Source organism: Nerophis ophidion, linkage group LG20 (assembly GCF_033978795.1).
Source record: "Nerophis ophidion isolate RoL-2023_Sa linkage group LG20, RoL_Noph_v1.0, whole genome shotgun sequence".
NCBI lineage: Eukaryota > Metazoa > Chordata > Actinopteri > Syngnathiformes > Syngnathidae > Nerophis > Nerophis ophidion.
This window is the reverse complement of record NC_084630.1, coordinates 5,188,583-5,215,167: the sequence shown is the minus strand read 5'-3', so window position 1 is coordinate 5,215,167 and position 26,585 is coordinate 5,188,583. Positions and strand designations below refer to the sequence as shown.

The 26,585-nt window shown below is 39.1% G+C and overlaps 1 protein-coding gene across 6 annotated transcripts in view; it reads left to right on the top strand.

Moving 5' to 3' along the window:
• Positions 1-26,585, top strand: part of ubn1 (ubinuclein 1) — a 240,863-nt gene that overhangs the window by 48,609 nt on the left and 165,669 nt on the right. For all 6 annotated transcript variants that reach the window (XM_061880359.1, XM_061880360.1, XM_061880362.1 and 3 more), the window contains one exon: positions 8,043-8,149. In XM_061880359.1, coding sequence (XP_061736343.1) covers positions 8,043-8,149 — 107 coding nt within the window. The remainder of the gene's footprint in view (positions 1-8,042; positions 8,150-26,585) is intronic.

The following is a 26,585-nucleotide window of genomic DNA, read 5'->3' as shown; positions in this document are numbered from 1 at the left end:
TGCTATGTTATCAATGGTTTCGCGCAGGGCGTCGTTAAAGTTGTTAGTGAGGTTATCAATAGAGCCCACATACTTTGGGAATGGTGCCATTACCGAGGGCAGTAGGTCAGCAAGAGTTGTCGTTGTGGCCGTATTAATGTTGCGGCTGCTATAGCAGTTATTATTATTATTAGTTTGACGAACATGCGTCTGAACCTCGAATTTTATAAGGTAATGATCGGACAATACTTTAGTATACGGGAGTATCGTAACTTTGGAAGCGGTGATACCCCTGACAAGCACTAGGTCTATTGTATTACCGTTGCGATGCGTGGGTTCATTTATTATTTGTGTGAGACCACAGCTATCAATAATACTCTGGAGCGCTACGCACGGTGGGTCCGATGGGGTATTCATATGGATATTAAAGTCCCCCATTATGATTATATTATCGGCGTGTGTCACTAGATCAGCAACGAACTCTGAGAATTCATTGATAAAGTCCGAACAGGGCCCTGGGGGGCGGTAGATAACAGCCAGGTGTAGAGGCAGCGGTGTGACAGACCTCATAGTAAGCACCTCAAACGATTTATATTTATTATTTATGTTAGGACTAAGGTTAAAGTTTTCGTTGTATATTAGTGCGACCCCCCCACCCCTTTTAAGCGGACGGGCAATATGCGCATGTGTAAAGTTAGGAGGACATGCCTCATTTAGCGCAAAAAAGTCGTTTGGTTTAAGCCAGGTTTCGCTGAGACCGATGACGTTAAGATTGTTGTCTCTGATGATATCATTAACTAACAACGTTTTGGGAGACAATGATCTTATGTTTAAAAAACCTACATTATAGGTAGTGGGCTGTTTTAGGGAATTTTTGATCAAATTATCCGTAGTAGCAATATTAATAATGTTTTGTTTATTATGCCCAGTGCATTCAGTATAATTACGACCATATCTAGGAATTGATACGACGGGAATGTTCCGATTGTTTGATTGTTGCTTTGATAAACTGCACGCATCATGGTTAGCCACCTCAGTAACGGGGATTTTCCGATTGTTTGATTGTTGCTTTGATAAACTGCACACATCATAGTTAGCCTCCTCAGTAACGGGGATTTTCCGATTGTTTGTTTGTTGCTTTGATAAACTGCACGCATCATAGTTAGCCACCTCAGTAACGGGGATTTTCCGATTGTTTGTTTGTTGCTTTGATAAACTGCACGCATCATAGTTAGCCACCTCAGTAAAACACATGTCCAACTCTGAAACACTCAAAGCAGAAAAAACGTGTTCTAATTTAACTGACTCCTTACCCAGACCAGTAGTCTCGCATCCTTTATTTAAATCAGTCTTCAGGGTGGAGGAAAGTGGTGTTCTGTGGGGATTAGCCTTCTGCTTTGTTTTTAGCCCCGCTCGACATCCGCGTTTCCGATCACACCGCTGGCGTCTGCTCCGTAGACGGCCCCCGCTGCTACTAGACTCCGCTGCTTCACAGGCCGCTGGATGTAGCCGCCGACGTATCCCCATGCTAGTTAGCATGTTTAGCACGCCCGCGTCTATCAGTCCAAAACGGCCCAATATGTCCATATCCAGAAGTGTCTGGCGGTCGTACGTGATCACGGAGTGACCACGATGCGAGCCAGCCATGAAGTCTGCAGAACTGTCCGGCATTTCCGCCAAATGTTCCATCTTTAGCAAGAGCACCGCAGTGTCGCAGCCCGTCCGGGCGCCGCCATCTTGCCAATATATATGTGTGTGTGTGTGTGTGTGTGCATATATATATATATATATGTGTGTGTGTGTGCGTGTGCATGTATGTATATATATGTACAGGTATATGTATATCTGTGTGTATTTGTATATAAGTGTGTTTGTGTATAAGTTTAGTAGATGTGTGTGTGTGTGTGTATATATATATATATATATATATATGTGTGTGCATATATATATATGTGTGTGTGTGTGCGTGTGCGTGTGCATGTATGTATATATATGTACAGGTATATGTATATCTGTGTGTATTTGTATATAAGTGTGTTTGTGTATAAGTTTAGTAGATGTGTGTGTGTGTATATATATATATATATATATGTGTGTGCATATATATATATATGTGTGTGCATATACATATTTATGTGATATATATGTGTGCATATATATATATGTGTGTGTGTGTGTATTTGTATATAAGTGTGTGTGTGTGTATGTATATATATATATATATATATATATATATATATATATGAAGGGGACAAGCGGTAGAAAATGGATCGATGGTAACACTTTAGTGTGGGGAACACATTCACCATTAATTAGTTTCTTATTAAAGTAACAAAGACTTAATTTAGAGTTATTTGGACATCAGGAGAACATGTTAGGGTTGGGTTTAGGGTTATGGTTACTAATAAGCAATCAATCAATCAATCAATCAATCAATCAATGTTCACGCATATAGCCCTAAATCATGAGTTTCTCAAAGTGCTGCACAAGCCATAACGACATCCTCGGCTCAGATCCAAATAAGGGTTAGGGTTAGGGCTAGTTAACTCTTAGCTAATAAGTTACTGGTTGTACAATAAGGCAATGCAGAATAAGGCATTAATAAGTACTTAATGACTAATTTAGAGCCAACATGTTACTAATTTGCATGTTAATGAGCAACTAATAATGGTGAATATGTGTTCCCCATACTAAAGTGTTACCATGTATAGTTGAAATAAACATCAAATTTTCTGCTTGCCATAACGTTCATTCTTTTTCCTATTACATGTACAATATCAACATTAACATTTTATTTTTTAACACAAATGCATTAATAAAAATATACCGTATTTCCTTGAATTGCCGCAGGGCATATAGTATGCACCTGCCTTGAATTACTGCCGGGTCAAACTCGCTTCCCAAAATAATTAGCGCATGCATAGTATTAGCGCCTGGTCAAACTCGTGACGTCACGAGTAACACTTCCCCTGTCATCATTTTCAAAATGGAGGAGGCTGATTTCAATACCGGTAATTTGAAATCGCATAAAGGGAAGAAGATTAAGAGCTGTTCAGTAGGATTTAAGGCCCAAGCTTACATCATACTCAAATGTTTACTACATACCTTTGGTAAGTGCCGGAGTGAGAAGAGGTTTTAAAATAATTAACGCATGCTTACTTTTACCGCATGCCTTTGGTAAGCGCAGGAGTGAGAAGAGGTTTTAAATTAATTAGCGCCCCGGCGCCAATTCAAGGAAATACGGTATTTAAAAAAAAAAACCTGACACAGATCATGGCACTCACACACCACCACACTCATTTGCATTCTACTATGTCCGTGTGTTTAAAGTTACGACCACTCAATGCGATCCAAATTTGATACAGTTTGATTAGTTTCACTTATTAAACGATTATTGAAGCAACAGAATATAAATCAAATCTTTTTTTCTAATTAAATTAATCAATTTACTCGATTAATCATTGCAGCCCCATGTTGAACATCGAAAGTGAGCAAATTTGCTCATGATTGCTTTGAAGAAGGGGTCGGATTAAATATCCTATGCTCTTTTCTACCCTTTTTCGGACATGCTGACTTTGTGAAATTGTAAATCCGAGCCGTTCTCAAAGGTTGCTCTGTGCGCACGTCGGAAATAAAACGTAACTTGTTTTAAAACATCCCTAAACCTGCAGTGTGTCATGTTGTCGACATATGCTTTTGTCTGCTGAGTGAACAAATGTGGAGGTTGCGGGAAGCTCGAACAGAAGGCCTCGCTCGGGCGGCTCCGTGGAAGCGCCACTAATGGCGGCAGGCAAACGGGCATGTGGGAGTGTTTAATGGCGAGCGCAGTCATTTGCACTTTTTAATGATGATTAGAGGAGGAAATTGGCTCAGATTTACAGTGTCACTCCCTGTCACGTTCCGACAGAGACGGGAGGAAATAGAATAAAGGCCTCTAAACGATGTGTGCAGGAACATGCGTACGAGACAGACAGACAGACAGTCACCGTGAACACCCCTCAGCCCGCCCCCACCCATAGCACCCATCCACCCACACACCTCCACTTCCAGAGGAAATGTATCACTTAAAGCGACTGCAGCTCGGCTCCCAGAACCTAATGAATCTGGACTCAATTTTACGCCTCACTGGCCTTCCAACTGACACACACACACACACACACTTAAATACCACGGCGGTCTTACCTTTAGCTGGTTGGTCTTTGTAATATAAAGAGGAAATTGGAATAGTTTGATTTTTGGGGCTTGATTTTCTTTCCATTCAACACATTAGTCTCCGTGCTTTACACATTTCCCCGGGTAAATATCGTTTAATTGGCTCACCTTTGACTGCAAGAACACAATTCCAAGAGCCTCTTTATGACAAGAGTTCTGTGCTGTTACAAAAACAAAAAAGGCTATCAATGCACTGCAAAACATTTCAAGACATGGACTTTGGTACGGTTTGTTTTCCCGCGGTGCAAAGCGACTGGATCGGACACGACGTGAAGGTAACGACATCTTTTAATATTAACTTGAAAGTACTACAAAAACGAAGGGTATAAACAAAAGGCGCTCACACCGGAGGTACAAAACTTGTCTCTGAAAACAAAAACTAGCACAAAGGCAGAACTATGGACAAAAAACGGAAACACTTACTGTGACAAGAAACGAGCATAAAAAAGCACAGCATGGATCATCAGCATGAATAACAAGGGTGTGTAGAGGGTGGTGTCGCCAGGCTGACTGCCTGGCAACTACAGGCTTAAATAGTGCTGTGGTGATTAACAGGTGCATGAGTCCAAATGAATGTCAGGTTCAAACACTGATGCCATCTATTAATCAGACAAGAAGTAAGGAATCAAGCAGACACAGAGTTAAATAGAGCTCATGAGGAGACACGTGTTTTGGCTGTACTCTAGTTACAGATCAAAACTACGTTCTAAAAAAAAGGCAGCGTGCCTCCTCTATTTATTAGGAAAGTCCCTATTACATCACTGTCGTTAAGGGAATGGGGGTAGACTCGACAACTCCACTTAGACACAATATCTGATTATAGAATAAATAAAAAGTAGGTGACGCAGGTCATATTAAAGTGAAGTGAATTATATTTATATAGCGCTTTTCTCTAGTGACTCAAAGCACTTTACATAGTGAAACCCAATATCTAAGCTACATTTAAACCAGTGTGGGTGGCACTGGGAGCAGGTGGGTAAAGTGTCCCGCCCAAGGACACAACGGCAGTGACTAGGATGGCGGAAGCGGGAATCGAACCTGCAACCCTCAAGTTGCCGGCACGGCCACTCTACCAACCGAGCCATACCGCCCCATGTGCTCACACATTTGTTCACAAAGTGCTGACCCTCGCCCCATCCTTGTTTGTGAATGACTGAGCATTTCATCGACAATAATGGCACCCACCAGATCTCAATTAGCATGTGAACTTGTGGGATGTTCCAAATAAGTGTTTGATGAGCATTCCTCAACGTTTTCAGTCTTTTTTTCCACATGTTGTAGCTTTTTTTAAACATTTTGAAGGCATCAAATTCCAAATTAGCTTATATTTGCAAAAAATAAAAGTTTTCCAGTTCGAACATCAAATATCCCGTTTTTGCAGTATCCTCAATTGAATATAGGTTGAAAAAGATCTGCAAATAATTGTATTCTGTTTTCACTAATGATTTACACAACGTGCCAACTCCACTGGCCTTAAGCTTTGTAAAACGGAGGTTTTTGGATGGTTTTAGAGCGCTTTATTGACAGAACAGAACTAATTTCATGAGCTCCATTGTTAGCTGACTTTTGCTAGTTTGTTCACGATTTAGAATGCATTACATAACAAAAAACAGGTTCTTGTCCCACCTAAGAACTGTGAATGATAGACAAAATGTAAAAAACTGCAGTTCATAAGTTAATAAACTTTACAAAAGTTACACTGATACAACACAACTTTTTGTATACTGCATGTATTAGTACTAAATCAATCTATTGATCTATTGGCGTGTATCTGCTCTGTCTGCTTCTCGGAGGTGTTCGGCCTTGGCCATCAGCAGACCGAGTACTGGTGCCATCACCCAGACTCTGCTTTGTCTGGTCCCGGTACCCAATGTTCGGCCTTGGCAGCCAGCAGGCCGAGTCTGGACAAATACAGAAATACCACTTCAACACAAATTGACAATACCTTATTGTAATGGCCCTTAAGCATAAAGTTATGATGATAATAAATACATAATTATTCTAACAATCAGGTGCGTGACATGAGGACAGGTAAAAACTTAATGGGTTGTCATGGAAACAAAGCAGGGAGTGAAAAAACAGGAACTGACAGAGTGCAAAAACCAAACAGAAAATAGCCCAACTAAACATGATCACCAAGACATGACAACAAATGCTCGTCAAAGACTAAATACAAGCCCTGGCAAAAATCAATGGAATCACCAGACTCAGAGAATGTTTATTCAGGTCTGTAATTTTGTAGAAAAAAAAAAATAACAGACATGACACAACACTATGGTCATTTCAAATGAAAACTTAATAGCTATAATAAATATTATTTTTTTTGTGGTAATCGGTAGTGTTCAGTTTATTTCGAACATGCATACGATACAATGTAATGCATCACACAATTCAAGTTGTTTCATTACAGAACGTCCGGAAAGGAGTAAGGAGAAGCAGAGCTTATTTAATCCTACCCATTTTCATACCATAGCAGTTTTATTCATAAATTGATTAACGTGGACCACGACTTAAACAAGTTGAAAAACCTATTCGGGTGTTACCATTTAGTGGTCAATTGTACAGAATATGTACTGTACTGGGCAATCTACTAATAAGTTTCAATCAGTCAATCAGGTCAATCAATCCTATTTCCTTGTTCTCTGTAACAGAACAGTGAACAAATAGCAAGCAAACATATATTAAATACATAAATAATCTTTGTCGCAATAAAAAAAATGTAAAAAAGGGTTCAAGATGTTGTCCCGATACCAATATTTTGGTATCTCTACCAAAATTATTTTGATACTTTTTGTCAGGTTCAAACACTGAAGACATCTATTAATCAGACAAGAAGCAAGGAACCAAGCAGAGACAGAGTTCAATATAGCTCATGAGGAGAACGCATGGATCTGAACACTTAGTCACAGTCTCGCCTTACGTTCTAAGGTTGAGCTCCCATGTCCCTCTTTTTATTCAGAGTTCCATAGTCAACATCACTGAGGCCGCTTCTAAAAGGAGTGGTCACATATATTATGCAAAGTAGGTCCAGGACGCACAGTACGTGACGGAATGGGCTGGGGGCCTTGTGATTTCGCCTTGTCCCTGCTTCGTCTGCGTGTTGTCATCTTATCTTTGTTGAGGTCCTTGAAGTCTCTGTCTCGTCTGCGTGCTGTCATCTTTTCTTCGTTGAGGTCCTTGAAGTCCTTGGATGTTAGCGGGCTAAAACAAAGATAGCATCTGTGGCCCCAGCCACCCCTCAGACAAGAAGTTTTGTCCTTCCATAGATTAGAAAAAGTCTAACTTGAGCACAATAGCTAATAACTAAAGCAACAAACTTTAAGCATACTAAAGTTAGTGTGATAATATATCCATAATTATTCCAACACAAGTCTACTGTCATTTATGGGTTGAATTTTGGCCTATTGGACGCCAGTTGAATTGCTCTGTTTTGCACAACGGAGCAGGCGGGTGTCGTTTCTCCCGTAATGCAGCACTCGAGTGAGAGTGATGACAAATGTAGATGATGAAGAGAAACTATTGACATTTTCAGTAACAATAGTGAAGGGTTTTGGAGCTAAACTGCAACAAGCTGCTGCTGAACTTGTCTCCGAGTGAAGAGCTGCTTCAAACTGTCAAAACAAAACAAAACAAAAAAAAGTGTGAAATCACTCAAACGCCTCTGATCATTGATGACAACAAAGCAGCTGCTTCTCCCAACATGTCTCCATCTCTCACAGGCACACACATGCACACACACAGCGGCAGCCATCAGAGTGCAGAGCCATGTTGCATGTATTTTTTCATTAAAAATGTGCAAATAAATGTACTTTGTGGCTTCATTTCATGACATTTTTTCACTTTTATTTCAGCTCTTGCCTGCTGGTTTGTCACCTATTTACCTCCTGCCAAACAACTAAGGAAGCTTCTCATCGTTAAAGAAGAATTACAAGGAGTCCAAGCTTCAAAGAGTAAAAATGTAAGTTATCAAGTTTTCAGTTGTTTGCTCTTAATTTTTTGAGGTCCCAAAAATTATAAAATATAATTATTTTATATTTCGCTAGTAAGGAAAAACAAATAGTGTAGATCAGGGGTAGGGAACCTATGGCTCTAGAGCCAGATGTGGCTCTTTTGATGACCGCATCTGGCTCTCAGATAAATCTTAGCTGACGTTGCTTAATACGATAAGTAATTAAAAATTCCACAGTTCCAAAAATGTAAGGAATTTGCTGACATTGTGCTTACCTGACGTTAATCACCGCCACGGCAAAATCATAGCCGCCACACTTTGAAAAAAAGGGTGTTTTTTCGCCACACCTTGAAAAAAAGGGTGTTTTTTTCATGAAAACTAGTTAAAGTATTATAATGTATTGTAACCTCCAAAGGAAGTGAAAAGTCCTACGCTATTTCTGATGATCACTGACCGTTTCAGCATAGCTTGTACGGTCAAAATAAATTGCATTATTAATCTAACTGTGTTCATGATTAACACAAAAACTTTTTGTGATTAATCACATGAGTTAACGCTTTAATTTTGACAGCCTTAGAAAATATGTTAAGTGAAGTGAAGTGAATTATACTTTATATAGCGCTTTTTCTCTAGTGACTCAAAGCGCTTTACATAGTGAAACCCAATATCTAAGTTACATTCAAACCAGTGTGGGTGGCACTGGGAGCAGGTGGGTAAAGTGTCTTGCCCAAGGACACAACGGCAGTGACTAGGATGGCGGAAGCGGGAATCGAACCTGCAACCCTAAAGTTGCTGGCACGGCCACTCTACCAACCGAGCTAAACCGCCCCAGATGAGCGTGCCAAAAATACACTCATGCGTGCCAAATGGTCACCATTGGAGTATATATGATAATTCTGCTTATACACACACTGGTTTAAACGTAAACCACAACAAATAGGGCCATAGGAATCGCCTTCCTAAAGGGCCTGCAGATAATTTTTTTACTTGCGGAAAAAAATTTTATACTCACGAATTGTCTTTTCAATTGAATACAAAAAGTTTTTTATATGACAATAATTTTTTAATTGAATACATTTTTTTTTTCTTGCCTGTGAATCGTTTGACTGCGAATTTGTTTGTTTTTTAACCTAAGAAAATACTTTTTTTTTACTTGCAGAAATGTATTTTTAACTCAAGAATATTTTTTTTAGTTGCAACATTTTTTTAATTATTGCAAATATTTTTAATACTTTCAGAAAATTGTGTTTTACTTGCAGGAAAGTGTTTTGTTTTTTTTTAATTGTGAATGGGTTTTTTAAACTAGCAATAAGAGGGTTTTTTTACTTACAAACTGTGCAGTGTAGTGAGTAGAAACATTTTCTGTGTTTGTGGAGTTTTGGCAGTAATTTAATTCCAGAAGTTAAGTTCTGAAAATGCCCTTTTTAAATGTGATTATGCCTAAAAAGAAGTGTCCAGAGTACATCCTTGTTATTTAGGTCTACACAAAAAAAGCCTATGAGATGTCCAAAATCAGGGCTGCTCAAGTCTGTAATGAAATTGGCCACAGTTCCAAAAATGTAAGGAATTTGCTGACATTATGCTCACCTGACGTTAATCACCACCACGGCAAAATCATAGCCGCCACACTTTGAAAAAAAGGGTGTTTTTTCGCCACACCTTGAAAAAAAGGGTGTTTTTTTCATGAAAACTAGTTAAAGTATTATAATGTATTGTAACCTCCAAAGGAAGTAAAAAGTCCTACGCTATTTCTAACTTTTATTGCATGGCTCCCCCGGGCACACATTTCCAGATCACTGACCGTTTCAGCATAGCTTGTACGGTCAAATTAAATTGCATTCAATTGTGTTCATGATTAACGCAAAAACTTTTTGTGATTAATCACATGAGTTAACGCTTTAATTTTGACGGCCTTAGAAAATATGCAGCAACAAAACAATCCCAAAAGTCAGGAACAATGCTGTGATGCAGTTCAAGGGATAACACAGATGAGCGTGCCAAAAATACACTCATGTGTGCCAAATGGTCACCAATGGAGTATATATGATAATTCTGCTTATACACACACTGGTTTAAACGTAAATCACAACAAATAGGGCCTGCAAATCATTTATTTACTTGCAGAAAAATGTTTTATACTCACAAATTGTCTTTTCAATTGAATACAAAAAGTTTTTTATATGAAAATTATTTTTTAATTGAAGAAAATTGTTTTTTTCTTACCTGGGATTCGTTTGACAGCGAATTTGTTTGTTTTTTTAACCTAAGAAAATACTTTTTTTTTTACTTGCAGAAATGTATTTTTAACTTAAGAATTTTTTTTTTACTTGCAACATTTGTTTTATTTTTGCAAATACTTTTAATACTTTCAGAAAATTGTGTTTTACTTGCAGGAAAGTGTTTTGTTTTTTTTTAATTGTGAATGGGTTTTTTAAACTAGCAATAAGAGGGTTTTTTTTACTTACAAACTGTGTAGTGTAGTGAGTAGAAACATTTTCTGTGTTTGTGGAGTTTTGGCAGTAATTTACTTCCAGAAGCTAAGTTCTGAAAATGCCCTTTTTAAATGTGATTATGCCTAAAAAGAAGTGTCCAGAGTACATCCTTGTTATTTAGGTCTACACAAACAAAGCTTATGAGATGTCCAAAAACAGGGCTGCTCAAGTCTGTATTGAAATTTGCCACAGTTCCATAAATGTAAGGAATTTGCTGACATTATGCTCACCTGATGTTAATCACCACCACGGCAAAATCATAGCCGCCACACCTTGAAAAAAAGGGTGTTTTTTCATGAAAACTAATTAAAGTATTATAATGTATTGTAATACTTTAATCGATTTAATAGATTAGTTGTGGCAGCCCTAATTAATGCAGAAACGTTTTGTGATTAATCACATGAGTTATCTCTTTATTTTTTGAAGCTTTAGAAAATATGCAACAACAAAACAATCCCAAAATTCAGGAGCAATGCTGTGATGCAGTTCAAGGGATAACACAGATGAGCGTGCCAAAAATACACTCATGCGTGCCAAATGGTCACCATTGGAGTATATATGATAATTCTGCTTATACACACACTGGTTTAAATGTACAAGCACAACAAATAGGGCCATAGGAATCGCCTTCCTAAAGGGCCTGCAAATAATTTTTTTACTTGCAGAAAAATGTTTTATACTCACGAATCGTCTTTTCAATTGAATACAAAAAGTTTTTATATGAAAATAATTTTTTAATTGAAGAAAATTGTATTTTTCTTACCTGCGAATTTGTTTTGTTTTTTAACCTAAGAAAATACTTTTTTTTTACTTGCAGAAATGTATTTTTAACTCAAGAAAAAATTTTTTACTTGCAACATTTTTTTAATTATTGCAAATATTTTTAATACTTTCAGAAAATTGTGTTTTACTTGCAGGAAAGTGTTTTGTTTTTTTTTAATTGTGAATGGGTTTTTTAAACTAGCGATAAGAGGGTTTTTTACTTGCAAACTGTGTAGTGTAGTGAGTAGAAACATTTTCTGTGTTTGTGGAGTTTTGGCAGTAATTTAATTCCAGAAGTTAAGTTCTGAAAATGCCCTTTTTGAATGTGATTATGCCTAAAAAGAAGTGTCCAGAGTACATCCTTGTTATTTAGGTCTACACAAAAAAAGCTTATGAGATGTCCAAAATCAGGGCTGCTCAAGTCTGTATTGAAATTGGCCATAGTTCCAAAAATGTAAGGAATTTGCTGACATTATGCTCACCTGACGTTAATCACCACCACGGCAAAATCATAGCCGCCACACCTTGAAAAAAAGGGTGTTTTTTCATGAAAACTAATTAAAGTATTACAATGTATTGTAATACTTTAATCGATATAAAAGTTTAGTTGTGACAGCCCTAATTAATGCAGAAACATTTTGTGATTAATCACATGAGTTATCTCTTTATTTTTTGAAGCTTTAGAAAATATGCAACAACAAAACAAACCCAAAAGTCAGGAACAATGCTGTGATGCAGTTTAAGGGATAACACAGATGAGCGTGCCAAAAATACACTCATGCGTGCCAAATGGTCACCATTGGAGTATATACGATAATTCTGCTTATACACACACTGGTTTAAATGTACAAGCACACACACACGAACACACACGCACACACAGAGCGGGCCAACTGTTCCACTATTCAGTCCAGACTGACCATGTGCTGTTGTTGCTTGCTGATGTCTCCATCATCCTCTAATAACACTGCCTCACTTCACTGACTCATCTCGCATCTTTCTTTTCCCTCACAGCCCACTCTCCCGCGACTCACATCAATAGCCGCTGATATCATTTGCAAGCAGTAGACGCCAATCTTTACACACACACTTCCTAGAATCAACACAATAATTGAAATATTTTCAACCTGATTAGGTCTGGCCTGCTGGCTGGGTGGGTTGCTACGGGCTGTGCTCCCTGGTTGCTAGGGGGACTAAATCATCCGGCATTATTTGATTTCTGGGCCAGATATGAAACCGTTACCGCGACGATTAAATGTTTCACAGCTCAGACACCTGGGGAGGGGTGGGGGTTGATGGAAAAAGTGGAGGCTGAGAGATATTAAGACAACGAGGACGCAGGCAGGGAAGTAACTTGGGTGAGAAGATAGGATGGAGACTGACAAATCCCCCTTAAAAAGACAACTAATCTCATACTTTCGTAAATTTCTTTAAATGATGGCCTGCACACAATGGTAACATTTAAGCACAGGAATTGAACAAACTGTCAGTAATTGTTGAGGAGAAGGTAGGATATACTCTGCTATTCCCTACTCTTTTTGTAGTATGTGGAATTGAGTAAGAGAACAGTATATGTGATCCTCGGTTTACGAAGTTCGGTGGTTATGAAGCGCTACCATAATTTAGGGCGGTCAAATGGTTGAAGTTTGATCAAAGTAATCAAATTAATTCATCATAATTGAACACAGTCTGCAACTATTTCTGAAATATGGCCATTATATACAATTCTATATATTTAATACGAGTGTTTAAAAAAAAAAGTTTTTGAATTAATCGTAATTCTTATTTGTAACAATTCTTAATCAATAAAAAAAAAAATATATATATATATATATATATATATATATGTTTTTTTTTTTGTTTTGTTTATTTATTTTAAGCTTTTCTATCCAGCCACTTAAGTAAATGTTTGGGTGGAGTTTTATTAAACAAAACCATTTTTTTTCCCAAGTAGTAGACATTTATCAGAGCTGTTTTTGTATTTTATGGAGGAATGTAGTTAATCGTAAAACTGGCATCCAATGTTATTAATAACATTTATTGATTTTGAGTCAAGAATCGTTTCGAATCGAGAATCGATTCTAAATCAAATCTTCACCCTCAAGAATCGGATCGAATTGAATCGTGTCGTGCCCAAAGATTCACTGTCCTAATATTTAACGTACTGTATGTTTATTACAATCTATATGGAATGAAAATTCAAGTCAAGCTAAAATATTATTCACAATTTTATATGATTAGGTTTTGGACTTAAATTCTTGTTTTCCATTGTTAATTATTTCCTGCAGATTTTTTTTTTTTCTTTTGTACTTTGGACCATTTACATGATTTTTGCTTTGCTTTGGTGACGCAGATGCGTGGAATGAGTAATCAGCAGTGTTCGGAAAATTACTTTAAAAATAAGTAATTAATTATAGTTACTCATTAATTGACCAAAAAAGTAATTGAGTTACTAACAGAATTGCTCTTTAATAAATGTAATCACCCGAAATTCTGGACTATAAACCCCTACCTTTTTTTTACACTTTGCATCCTTCGGCTTATAAAACAGTGCAGCTAATTTATGGCTTTTTTTTAGCTGAAGCCATAATGCAAATTGTTTTTGTTTTTTTTAAAACAAGCAAAGACACTATAAAGGTGTGGTATTCTCTGTGCTATGGCGCCATCTTTTGGACAAATTTGTCCACTGCAGGTGCTGCGGTGCCTTTCTGTCTAGAGCTCTTAACCGTAAATACAAGTGCTGTTCCATCCTGTAGTTGTCCATAGTTTTTCTACTTGTATGGTTTCTTTGTTCATCACTGCAAGCAAGTTGTGTAAGTTTTACAATATAACTAAAACAATTCATACTTACTAAACCGTCCAATGTGTGACATCTGCAGTAGTGTTTACATGCATATTCGTATGTGCTGTCGTAATGTAATCAAGCTGGCGTCGTAGCATTAGCTGATTTGCTTGTACGTTTACGAGTGTCTGTGCTAGTATTATTAACACACAATGGCATTTTTTGTATTGTTTCAGTTTCATAAATTCATAAAACGTCACCTTGGAGTTATTGAGTCTGATTGGAGAGCGAGCTCCCGCAGCTAGTGGGTTCATGACAATGGCTTCTGTTGTGTTTGATCAGCAGTTTCACTACCGTGTTACAGACACCGTTTGGAAATAATGATTAATTAATTATTAATAATAATAATAAACATTTACAAAAATATTTTTTGTGTGTAAATAACTAATTTCACAACATATATGTCTGTGGCTAACATATGGAAGAAAAAAAAACTTTTTCAAAAATTTAGTGGGTGCGGCTTATATTTTGGTGGGCTCTATAGTCTGGAAAATGCGCCAATTAATAGGTAAATTAATTAATTAACGCATTACTTAAAAAAAAAAAATTAAATTATCTGTAGACATGTCCGATAATGGCTTTTTTGGCCGATATCCGATATTGTCCCACTCTTAATTACCGATTCCGATATCAACAGATACTGATATATACGGTCGTGGAATTAACACATTATTATGCCTAATTTTTTTGTGATGCCCCGCTGGATGCATTAAACAATGTAACAAGGTTTTCCAAAAAAAGAGCTTTAACTGAAATTATTAAGAAAAAAAATGCGAACATGGCACTGCCATATCTGTTATTGAACTCACAAAGTGCATTATTTTTTTTAACATGCCTCAAAACATCAACTTGGAATTTGGGATATGCTCTCCTTGAGATAATTTTGATACCCACTACAACTATGGGACATACTATACTTTGACTTTCACAAAGTCTAAGTCTAAGAAAGTGCATCATTCTTTATTTTTTTTTAAACATGCCTTAAAACAACAGCTATAAAAACAATGAACACACACAACTTCAGTCCAGAGTATACTAGAGTAATAAAGTAAACAATAACGTAGTCCTCCTTCAGTGCAAGACTGCCTGGTATACTGTATAACAGGAAATTATAAACTTTGCTCAATCTGCCCTGCTCTAACGTATTTGTATGAGTAACACAAATGTGCTGCAAGCTAGTGGTGAGTGCTTGAAGTGGCCTACCAGTAAGCCACAGCTTCTGAAATGCTGCGTTGAAACAGGGCATCTCCGTTCACTGCAAGCTGCAAAAGTGTGCGCCATGCAGGGCAGACTAGCCGCACCAAACTCCACCATCGTGCGTTGTCCCTGACCGCACCGTGAGCTTTCGCCCTGGGGTGGTTTTTGTTATATATTTGTTTTTTCTCGACAGTGTCTTTAAGTGACAACTGTGTGGTACTACTTTTTCTCTGTGTTTGCTTTTCATCCATCTTCCGCTTGTATTCATCGTGTATCTCCTTATGATTCTTGAAGAGGTGGGAGATCAAATTCCTCGTATTAAAGGAAGACGTCTTGGTCCCTCCTCGCATAACTAACTTTTTGCAGTCATTGCACATTGCCAGTTTTTGATCCGTCAGACACACTTTAAAATAATCCCAAACCATAGACATGGTGTCGTTAGTCAGTCATTGAGCAAGCTCGCTTGTTGGCCACGGCTACAGCACCGGCAACAACACACTCTTGTTGTTGTTATGCCACGGCTACAGCACCGGCAACAACACACTCTTGTTGTTGTTATGCCACGGCTACAGCACCGGTAACAACACACTCTTGTTGTTGTTATGCCACGGTTACAGCACCGGCAACAACACACTCTTGTTGTTGTTATGCCACGGCTACAGCACCGGTAACAACACACTCTTGTTGTTGTTATGCCACGGCTACAGCACCGGCAACAACACACTCTTGTTGTTGTTATGCCACGGTTACAGCACCGGTAACAACACACTCTTGTTGTTGTTATGCCACGGCTACAGCACCGGCAACAACACACTCTTGTTGTTGTTATGCCACGGTTACAGCACCGGCAACAACACACTCTTGTTGTTGTTATGCCACGGCTACAGCACCGGTAACAACACACTCTTGTTGTTGTTATGCCACGGCTACAGCACCGGCAACAACACACTCTTGTTGTTGTTATGCCACGGTTACAGCTCCGGCAACAACACACTCTTGTTGTTGTTATGCCCCACGCGGTGGTTTGATGAGATCATCATGCATCGCCAGTAAAACCTCTCATGCGGCAGTCGTCAACTCCTGTGTTGTGTGTGAGAGAGGCGAGATGGGAGGGGCGGCATAGCTCGGTTGGTAGAGCGGCCGTGCCAGCAACTTGAGGGTTGCAGGTTCGATCCCCGCTTCCACCATCCTAGTCAATGCCGTTGTGTCCTTGGGCAAGACACTTTACCCACCTGCTCCCAGTGGCTCCCACACTGGTTTAAATGTAACTTAGATATTGGGTGTCACTATGTAAAGCGCTTCGAGTCACTTGAGAAAAGCGCTATATAAATATAATTCACTTCACTTCACTGCTGACTGGGTTTAAATCTGTGTTTTACCGGATATGTACAACGGTGTTTTAAATAGTCATTCATTTTACTTTTTGAAACCGATTTCGATAATTCCTGATATCACATTTTAAAGCATTTATCGGCCGATTAATTCTCTACTTATCTGACATATGCAGTTGCGAGATGAAGAGCAAAGTGTGTGTGCGTGAGTGCCTTTAAAAGGCTGATGCCAAAATACATGAACCTTATGATTTGATACTTTTGCATTGTTGAACATGAGAATCCAACATTGTAACAACTTTTATAAGTCAGAAAAAAAAAACAATTCATCATAGAACCCCTACAAGAACAAAGATGACACATTTAAACATATGAAAGGATTTTTGCTGTGAAAGGGACAGAGATTACTGTCAGCAGCATAGTGGTCTCATTATTGAGACGTCCTCCTCCCAATAAGCAGGTCTCTGCTTCCTTTGCAACGCCCTTTAAAGTGTGCAAGACAACCACAGGTATAAAAGCTTTTTTAAATCATTGTTTCAGTTATGGGCAGCATGGTGGCAGAGGGTTTAGTGCATGTGCCTCACATTACAAAGGTCCTGAGTAGTCCTGGCTCAATCCTGCGCTCGGGATCTTTCTGTGTGGAGTTTGCATGTTCTCCCCGTGACTGCGTGGGTTCCCTCCGGGTACTCCGGCTTCCTCCCACTTCCAAAGACATGCACCTGGGGATAGGTTGATTGGCAACACTAAATGGTCCCTAGTGTGTGAATGTGAGTGTGAATGTTGTCTGTCTGTCTGTGTTGGCCCTGTGATGAGGTGGCGACTTGTCCAGGGTGTACACCGCCTTCCACACGAATGCAGCTGTGATTGGCTCCAGCAAAAGGGACAAGCGGTAGAAAATGGATGGATGGATGTTTCAGTTATTTTTTGTTTTTAGTACTTATATGTCCTTCCTGTCTTCTTTGTGCACTGTAAGTAGAATTTAGGAAAAGCTGACTTAAAGGCCTACTGAAAGCCACTACTAGCGACCACGCAGTCTGATAGTTTATATATCAATGATGAAATATTAACATTGCAACACATGCCAATACGGCCTTTTTAGTTGACTAAATTGCAATTTAAATTTCGCGCTAAGAAACCTGTTGAAAACGTCGGTATGATGACGCGTGCGCATGACGTCTCGGATTGTAGCGGACATTTTTTTCCAGCCCGATCGCACCTATAAGTAGTCTGCTTTAATCGCATAATTACACAGTATTCTGGACATCTGTGTTGCTGAATCTTTTGCAATTTGTTCAATTAATAATGGAGAAGTCAAAGAAGAAAGATGTAGGTGGGAAGCGTTGTATTGCAGCTGCCTTTAGCAACACAAACACAGCCGGTGTTTCCTTGTTTACATTCCCGAAGGTGAAGCTTTACTACGGAACAGAGCGGTCAAGCCAACATGGTTCCCGACCACATGTCAACCGGCTGGTTTCGGTGAGAAAATTGTGGTAATAAGTCTGCTTTTACCGTAGACATGAGCGGAGCTTGCGTCGTTCATCGTGCACCTGTCAAAGAGACAGCTGCAGACTGTCTTGCCTCCTCCGACCGGCCGCCCCCGAACGTGAAATGCTTCCACCGTGGAGGAGGGGGGAAAAAAGCTTAGCCCGGCTGGCTTCGCTTTGCCTCGTTGAGAAACGTGGCTTCCCTCAGAGACACTGTTGGTCACCACACCCCTCCGACTTTCAGGTACGACAGTATAATCTCACTAAAACACTAGTAACACAATAAGCAGATAAGGGATTTTCCAGAATTATCCTAGTAAATGTGTCTAATAACATCTGAATCGCTCCCACTGCCCTGTCTTTTTTTTTTTTTTCTAGTCCTTCACTCTTACTATCCTCATCCACGAATCTTTCATCCTCGCTGAAATTATTGGGGAAAATCGTAGCTTTCTCGGTCCGAATCGCTCTCGCTGCTGGTGGCCATGATTGTAAACAATGTGACGTCACGCGCACATCGTCTGCTACTTCCGGTACAGGCAAGGCTTTTTTATTAGCGACCAAAAGTTGCGAACTTTATCATCGATGTTCTCTACTAAATCCCTTCAGCAAAAATATGGCAATATCGCGAAATGATCAAGTATGACACATAAAATGGACCTGCTATCCCCGTTTAAATAAGAAAATATCATTTCAGTAGGCCTTTAAACTAAAACTCAATTTACTGGGCATCACGGTCGCCCGACACAACTCAATCAAAACCCAAGGACCACCTGCACGTCCAACGTTAATAAAACCATTATCACTGTCTTCTGCACAATCAGACGATTAAATCATACATAGATGCAAAAAAACAACATGCAAACTTAACTTTTTTTGTTTGGTTGCATAATGCTGGTGTCATTCTAAAACCCCCAGAGGAAAAATGGAAGAAGAAGCTCCCAGGTGTAGTTGGAGGTTAATATGGTAAAAGCCGAGTGTTTGTGTGTGTTTGATACAGACAACAACTGGCAAATAAGTAGGAAATGTTTTCCAGCACCTTCATCTCCCAGTCGGCTGTTCGTAACCCCTGATGACTGTGGTGTGTGTGTGTGTGAGGATGAATGTGTGCGTACGTTTGTGTGCGCGCTATGGAGTTGTTTGCGTCATGTTGATATAGAGACGTCTAGAGACTCAGGACGAGGACACCAGGAGCCGCCTCCGCATGGGAGCTGTGTACGGTACATTGTCAAGTGTTAGGAAAATGCAAAATGCTCCCCCTGGAGTACAAACTAAACACACACACATAGCAACGGAAGTTATTTGAGTGGGAAGACCGAGGACATCCGAGCAAATATAAAATAGAATACATACATACATATAAAGTGAAATAAAAAGTTATCTCGCCCACCCATACAGGATTTTGTCTTCCACCAGAGGCTTGGGAGCTTAAGCGTTCTGCGCAGAATCTTAGCTGTTGTCAGCGTCGCTCTCTTCCGGATGGAGATGTCAGATGTTGTTCCTGGTATCTGCCATCTACCCAGCTTGGGGGGTTACTGGCCCCTGTATCCAGATCACTATTGGCAACTCTGTTGCCTTTACCCACATCTGTCCAGATTGGGAAACTTCAGCAGATAACACTGCTGACTGCAGCACAGTAGTCTGGGGTATAGATCGACTGATATGGTTTTTTTCCAGACCGATACTGATTATTAATAATCAAGGAGGCTGATAGCCAATGTTTTCAGCTTATATTCATTTGCAGTAAAAGTTATTTAAAGGGGAACTGAACTTTTTGGAGAATTTTACCCAATCATTATTAAAGACATGACAATGGGTGTACAGTATTTTTCGGAGTATAAGTCGTCCGGCCGAAAATGCATAATAAAGAAGGAAAAAAACATACATAAGTCGCACTGGAGTATAAGTCGCATTTTATGGAGAAATGTATTTGATAAAACCCAACACCAAGAATAGACATTTGAAAGGCAATTTAAAATAAATAAAGAATAGTGAACAACAGGCTGAATAAGTGTACGTTATATGAGGCATAAAAAACCAACTGAGAAGGTGCCTGCTATGTTAACCTAACATATTATGGTAAGAGTCATTCAAATAACTATAACATATAGAAAATGCTATAAGTTTACCAAACAATCTGTCACTCCTAATCGCTAAATCCCATGAAATCTTATACGACTTGTCTCTTACGTCAATGAGCTAAATAATATTATTTGATATTTTACGGTAATGTGTTAATAATTTCACACATAAGGCGCTCCTGAGTACAAGTCGCACCCCTGGCCAAACTATGAAAAAAAACTGCGACATATAGTCCAAAAAATACAGTATTTTTTTTAAATACTTCTCATAGTCATTCACATTGAAATCCCACTGGGTTGTGAGTTTTTCCTTGCCCTTATGTGGGCTATGAACCGAGGATGTCGTCGTGGCTTGTGCAGCCCTTTGAGAGACTTGTGATTTAGGGCTACGTAAATAAACATTAATTGATTGATTGATGATTGAAATGCATTCTTGTAAATTTTCATGTTTTGTGGTCACGTTCTGTTTGGTTTTGGACTCATTGTGCACTCTTGTTTGTTTTGTCACCATGACAACTCATTAGTTTCACCCGTTATGTGTTCACGACTCATGCACCTGATTTGTTTGGACTCACGCACCTGTCAATCACTGCACCACTATTTAAGCCTGTAGTTGCCAGGCAGTAAGCCTGGTGACATCACCCTCTACACACCCTTGTTATCCATGCTGATTATCCATGCTGCTCTTTTTAATGCTCTTTTCTCGTTCCGAGTAAGTTTTTGTTATTCATGCCATAGTTTGCAAGTTTTGTTTTATGTCCATAGTTTACGTTATAGTTTTGGTTTTCTTAGCCAAGTTTTGTACCTCCGCTGTGAGCGCCTTTTGTTTAATGGTAAATAAATGGGTTGTACTTGTATAGCGCTTTTCTACCTTCAAGGTACTCAAAGCGCTTTGACACTACTTCCACATTTTACCAATTCACACACACATTCACACACTGATGGAGGGAGCTGCCATGCAAGGCGCCAACCAGCACCCATCAGGAGCAAGGGTGAAGTGTCTTGCTCAGGACACAACGGACGTGACGAGGTTGGTACTAGGTGGGATTTGAACCAGGGCCCCTCGGGTTGCGCACGGCCACTCTCCCACTGCGCCACGCCGTCCCTTTGTTTATACCCTTTGTATTTTTGTAGTACTTTCGAGTTAATATTAAAAAATGTCATTACCTTCACGTCGTGTCCGATCCAGTTGCTTTGCACCACGGGAAAACAAATCACACCAAAGTCCACGTCTTGACATAAATAAACAGAAATAAAAGTCTGCTTAGAACGGAGCCTATAAGAAGTCCTCGATTCCGCCCGTAAAACCCAATAAATAACCATCCAAAAAACGCCAACAATACTCCATTTGTGTTTTGTGACTTGACTATTAACCAAGTTTTAGTACAATAGTTATTATAAGCACTAACACAGATGAACTACAGATAGCGGCGCTGTGATCACTATCTTGTGTGCCAATGTCGACATCAATGACTGGTGAGCTGCTTTCTTGCCTCGGTGCTCATGGAAGTTTTTTGTAGATTCAAAAATGAATCAATGGGCTGCTGTAAAAATCTATGTTCCCCTTCGCAAAAAAGTCAGAATTCAGTCAAAGAAATGTTTGCGTTTTGAGTGGGTCTTAGTACTTGGCCACTCACAGGAGCAATTAAGTCAGACCCAAATAGATTTTTCCCGGCAAAAGTCAGTAATGTCAAATTTGTAATGACCACTCGATCTTAATAGTTATTTATATCACATCGATGGGGGGGCTCTAGTCGAAAGCCAGATTGCTCCTTACTATTGCTGGAACCTCAAACAAAAGAAAGTTATTGTGCTTTCCCGAGTGTGACAATACTGCATTATTTCTTGAAGTACAAACCCCGTTTCCATGTGAGTTGGGAATTTGTGTTAGATGTAAATATAAACAGAATACAATGATTTGCAAATTATTTTCAACCCATATTCAGTTGAATATGCTACAAAGACAACATATTTGATGTTCAAACTGATACACTTTTTTTTTTGGCAAATAATCATTAACTAACTAGAATTTGATGCCAGCAACACGTGACAAAGAATTTGGGAAAGGTGGCAATAAATACTGATAAGGTTGAGGAATGCTCATCAAACACTTATATGGAACATCCCACAGGTGTGCAGGTTAATTGGGAACAGGTGGGTGCCATGATTGGGTATAAAAACAGCTTCCCAAAAAATGCTCAGTCTTTCACAAGAAAGGATGGGGCGAGGTACACCCCTTTGTCCACAACTGCGTGAGCAAATAGTCAAACAGTTTAAGAACAACGTTTCTCAAAGTGCAATTGCAAGAAATTTAGGGATTTCAACATCTACGGTCCATAATATCATCAAAAGGTTCAGAGAATCTGGAGAAATAACTCCACGTAAGTGACATGGCCAGAAACCGACATTGAATGACCGTGACCTTCGATCCCTCAGACAGCACTGTATCAAAAACCGACATCAATCTCTAAAGGATATCACCACATGGGCTCAGGAACACTTCAGAAAACCACTGTCGCTAAATACAGTTGGTCGCTACATCTGTGAGTGCAATAAAGCTCTACTATGCAAAGCGAAAGCCATTTGTCAGCAACATCCAGAAACGTTGCCAGCTTTTCTGGGGCCGAGATCATCTAAGATGGACTGATGCAAAGTGGAAAAGTGTTCTGTGGTCTGACGAGTCCACATTTCAAATTGATTTAGGAAATATTCAACATCGTGTCATCCGGACCAAAGAGTAAGCAAACCCTCCAGACTGTTATCAACTCAAAGTTCAAAAGCCAGCATCTGTGATGGTATGGGGGTGTATTAGTGGAGAAGGCATGGGTAACTTACACATCTGTGAAGGCACCATTAATGCTGAAAGGTACATACGGGTTTTGGAACAACATATGTTGCCATCCAAGCCCCGTTTTTTTCAGCAAAACAATGCCAAGCCACATTCAGCATGTGTTACAACAGCGTGGCTTCATAAAAAAAAGAGTGCGGGTACGGCGTGGCGCAGTGGAAGAGTGGCCGTGCGCAACCCGAGGGTCCCTGGTTCAAATCCCACCTAGTACCAACCTCGTCACGTCCGTTGTGTCCTGAGCAAGACACTTCACCCTTGCTCCTGATGGGTGCTGGTTGGCGCCTTGCATGGCAGCTCCCTCCATCAGTGTGTGACTGTGTGTGTGAATGGGTAAATGTGGAAGTAGTGTCAGAGCGCTTTGAGTACCTTGAAGGTAGAAAAGCACTATACAAGTACAACTTTTTTTTTTTTTTTTTTTTTTTTCTTTTACTTTCCTGGCCCGCCTGCAGTCCAGACCTGTCTCCCATGGAAAATGTGCGGCGCATTATGAAGCGTAAAATACGACAGCGGAGACCCCGGACTGTTGAACGACTGAAGCTCTACATAAAACAAGAATGGGAAAGAATTCCACTTTCAAAGCTTCAACAATTAGTTTCCTCAGTTCCCAAACATTTATTGAGTGTTGCTAAAAGAAAAGGTGATGTAACACAGTGGTAAACATGCCCTTTCCCAACTACTTTGGCACGTGTTGCAGCCATGAAATTCTAAGTTAATTATTATTTGCAAAAAAAAATAAGATTATGAGTTTGAACATCAAATATGTTGTATTTGTAGCATATTCAACTGAATATGGGTTGAAAAGGATTTGCAAATCATTGTATTCCGTTTATATTGACATCTAACACAATTTCCCAACTCATATGGAAACGGGGTTTGTAATCAGCACACTTGTATTAATCTCAATTGCTCATTTAACATTTTTATCTTGTTGATGATTCAACAAAGTGATGTTTGTGACACTTTGGCAGACCAACTGCCGTGCAGAGAAAGCATCGCAGTGTGTTTCTGCCAGAAAGTACTCGCCTCTAATTGCCTTAAACCAGTCAATACGCCTGCAGTGTGTGTGTGTGTGTGTGTGAGTTTTTGTGTGTGTGTGTGTGGTCAATAAAGTGTGCGTTTGGAGGCAATTGGTTGTTTTTCCTCAGTTTGACGCGTTTAAATGCAGCCACACCAGCACGGCTGCTGGCTAAACGCTATTGATTCCGTCCCGTTTTCAACTTCTTCCCTCATAACGACTCGCCGGCAAGCGAGCGAGGAGAGCCTCTTAAAACGTGGCCGAATGCGGACAGTCATCCGAGAGTGCAAACACGCGGAGCGCGGACGTTAATGCTGTTTATTGACAATTTGCACTGGCGATTTGGGTGATTGGCTTTCACAGTCGCAATTGTCGACCGTTGGCGTCGGGGTCAACCATGATTTGATTGGTTTAAGTTGAAGCTGCTTGGATTTCTCCCACTCCAGTGATGATTGTCCAAAGTGTCCCCATTATGGAAGCCACCGAGTGCTCAATCCTGCTAATTGACATTTTTCAAAATTGAGCACTACATTATTTACGCCGAGCTAGAAATTGTCAGCACACGACAGAACTGAAAATATCCAATCTTCAAATATCTGTTTGTTGTACAGTAACTAATACATGTGGTATTATTTGGTCATCTCACTATTCGATTCAATTCTGATTCTTGGGGTAACACTTTGATTCAGAATTGATTCTCGATTCAACACGATTCCGGTATTATACTATTTGTTACATATACTATAAATAAACATTGTCAAAAGAGGTTACAGGTTACAAAAGCTCCTCTTAGCTGCTGATCCACAACTTATGCACGCAGTGTTGGCTTAATTAAATAAAATGTTTATTATTTTTTTATTTACAAAAAATACAGAATGTTAATTAGTCTAATAAGAGTAATTAAAGCAGCAGCAACTTCTACCAATTCCAGCTTTACACTTTTTTACAAAACAATTGAGTAGACATACTGGAAAAATAGGAAAACCAAAACAGACCCAAAGCAACACTATCAATTATGATAATATCAATAGTAGTTGTTTAATGTTTGTAATAGCTCCCCCGCCCTATTATGTTCTACTAATGTTTGCCTTAGTTCCTGGTGGCACTTCCTTGTTTATTCGGTCACCATAGTTACGCATTAGTTTCACCTGCCTCTTGTTTTTGGCGCGCACCCGTCTCTTGATTACCACCTTGATTTAAGCCTGCCGTCTTTGTTCATTCTTTCTCGCTTCGTAGTTTGTGTTTCACAATAGTGACGACTCTGATTTTCCATGTTAGTACTTGCTAGCTTCCACGCTAAGCCCTTTGTTTCCTCTCGCTCCCATGCTAGTAGTTTTGTTTTGCCTTTTGTGCCTAGTGGAAGTTTTCTGTTTCTTAGTCTGTTTTAAGATTGAATAAATCATTGTTACCTTTACGCTGTGTCCAAACCCAAACTGCATCAAGAGAGAACGCACCCGCATCATGATGCCCCGAACTCGTCACAGTTACTACATATATGTATTTCTATACAATAAGGAATGTACATTGTAAATAATTAGTATTAAAATGATAGTTATAGTATATTTGACCTCTATTACAGATATTTGTTTTTGCTGGGATGTATTTTTTTCAATGCAAATTTACTGACTCTGCAAAATGTGAGATAATAAGCAATGTATTCACTTTGTGTTAGTCTTATTTTAATGTTATATCCTTATCCAACTTTTTAGCCAAACAAGCAATTAAAACATTTTTGATAATGTCCGCATTTAATGTCCGTGTCTTCACTGAAGTTCACTTTGATACTTTGTTTTACCAAACCAAGCCAACAACTTTGAGTACACAAAATACTAAAATCCAAACAGAATTGAAAACTGAACTCAAGAGGGAAATATAATTTTAGTCAAATACATTTTTTCTCTTACCAGGAACTTTCTGTTAGACCAGTTTTCTTATTTTACATCATTTTAGTGTGTTGCTGTTATGGCAAACCACATTTTCTTATTCTCTTGTTAGATTAATTTGCTCAGTAGGTAATATAGCACAGACTTGACTACAAAATACTAAATATAAGCAAATTTGTCTTGTGTGTGGTCTAATGATAAAATATTTAGTTCGTCAAAAAAAAAAAATGTTTTATTTTAATGTCAGTTCTTTAATATTTCCTAGATTTTGGGTTTGCGGTGTTAGAAACAATGTTTTGATGATTAACAACGAAGCCTTACATGCACTTTAAAAATGCAGTGCTGGATTAGCCATTACGCTATGAATTATGCTGTTGCCAACCTTACAGTGAATTGGAACACACCCATTAGAAACATATCAAGCCTGTGCTGATCCTTTTTATATAGAAATATTATTTTTTTTCTTTCTTAACCCGTCCTGTCCAGCCATGTGGGCAAATATTATTGTTGGTC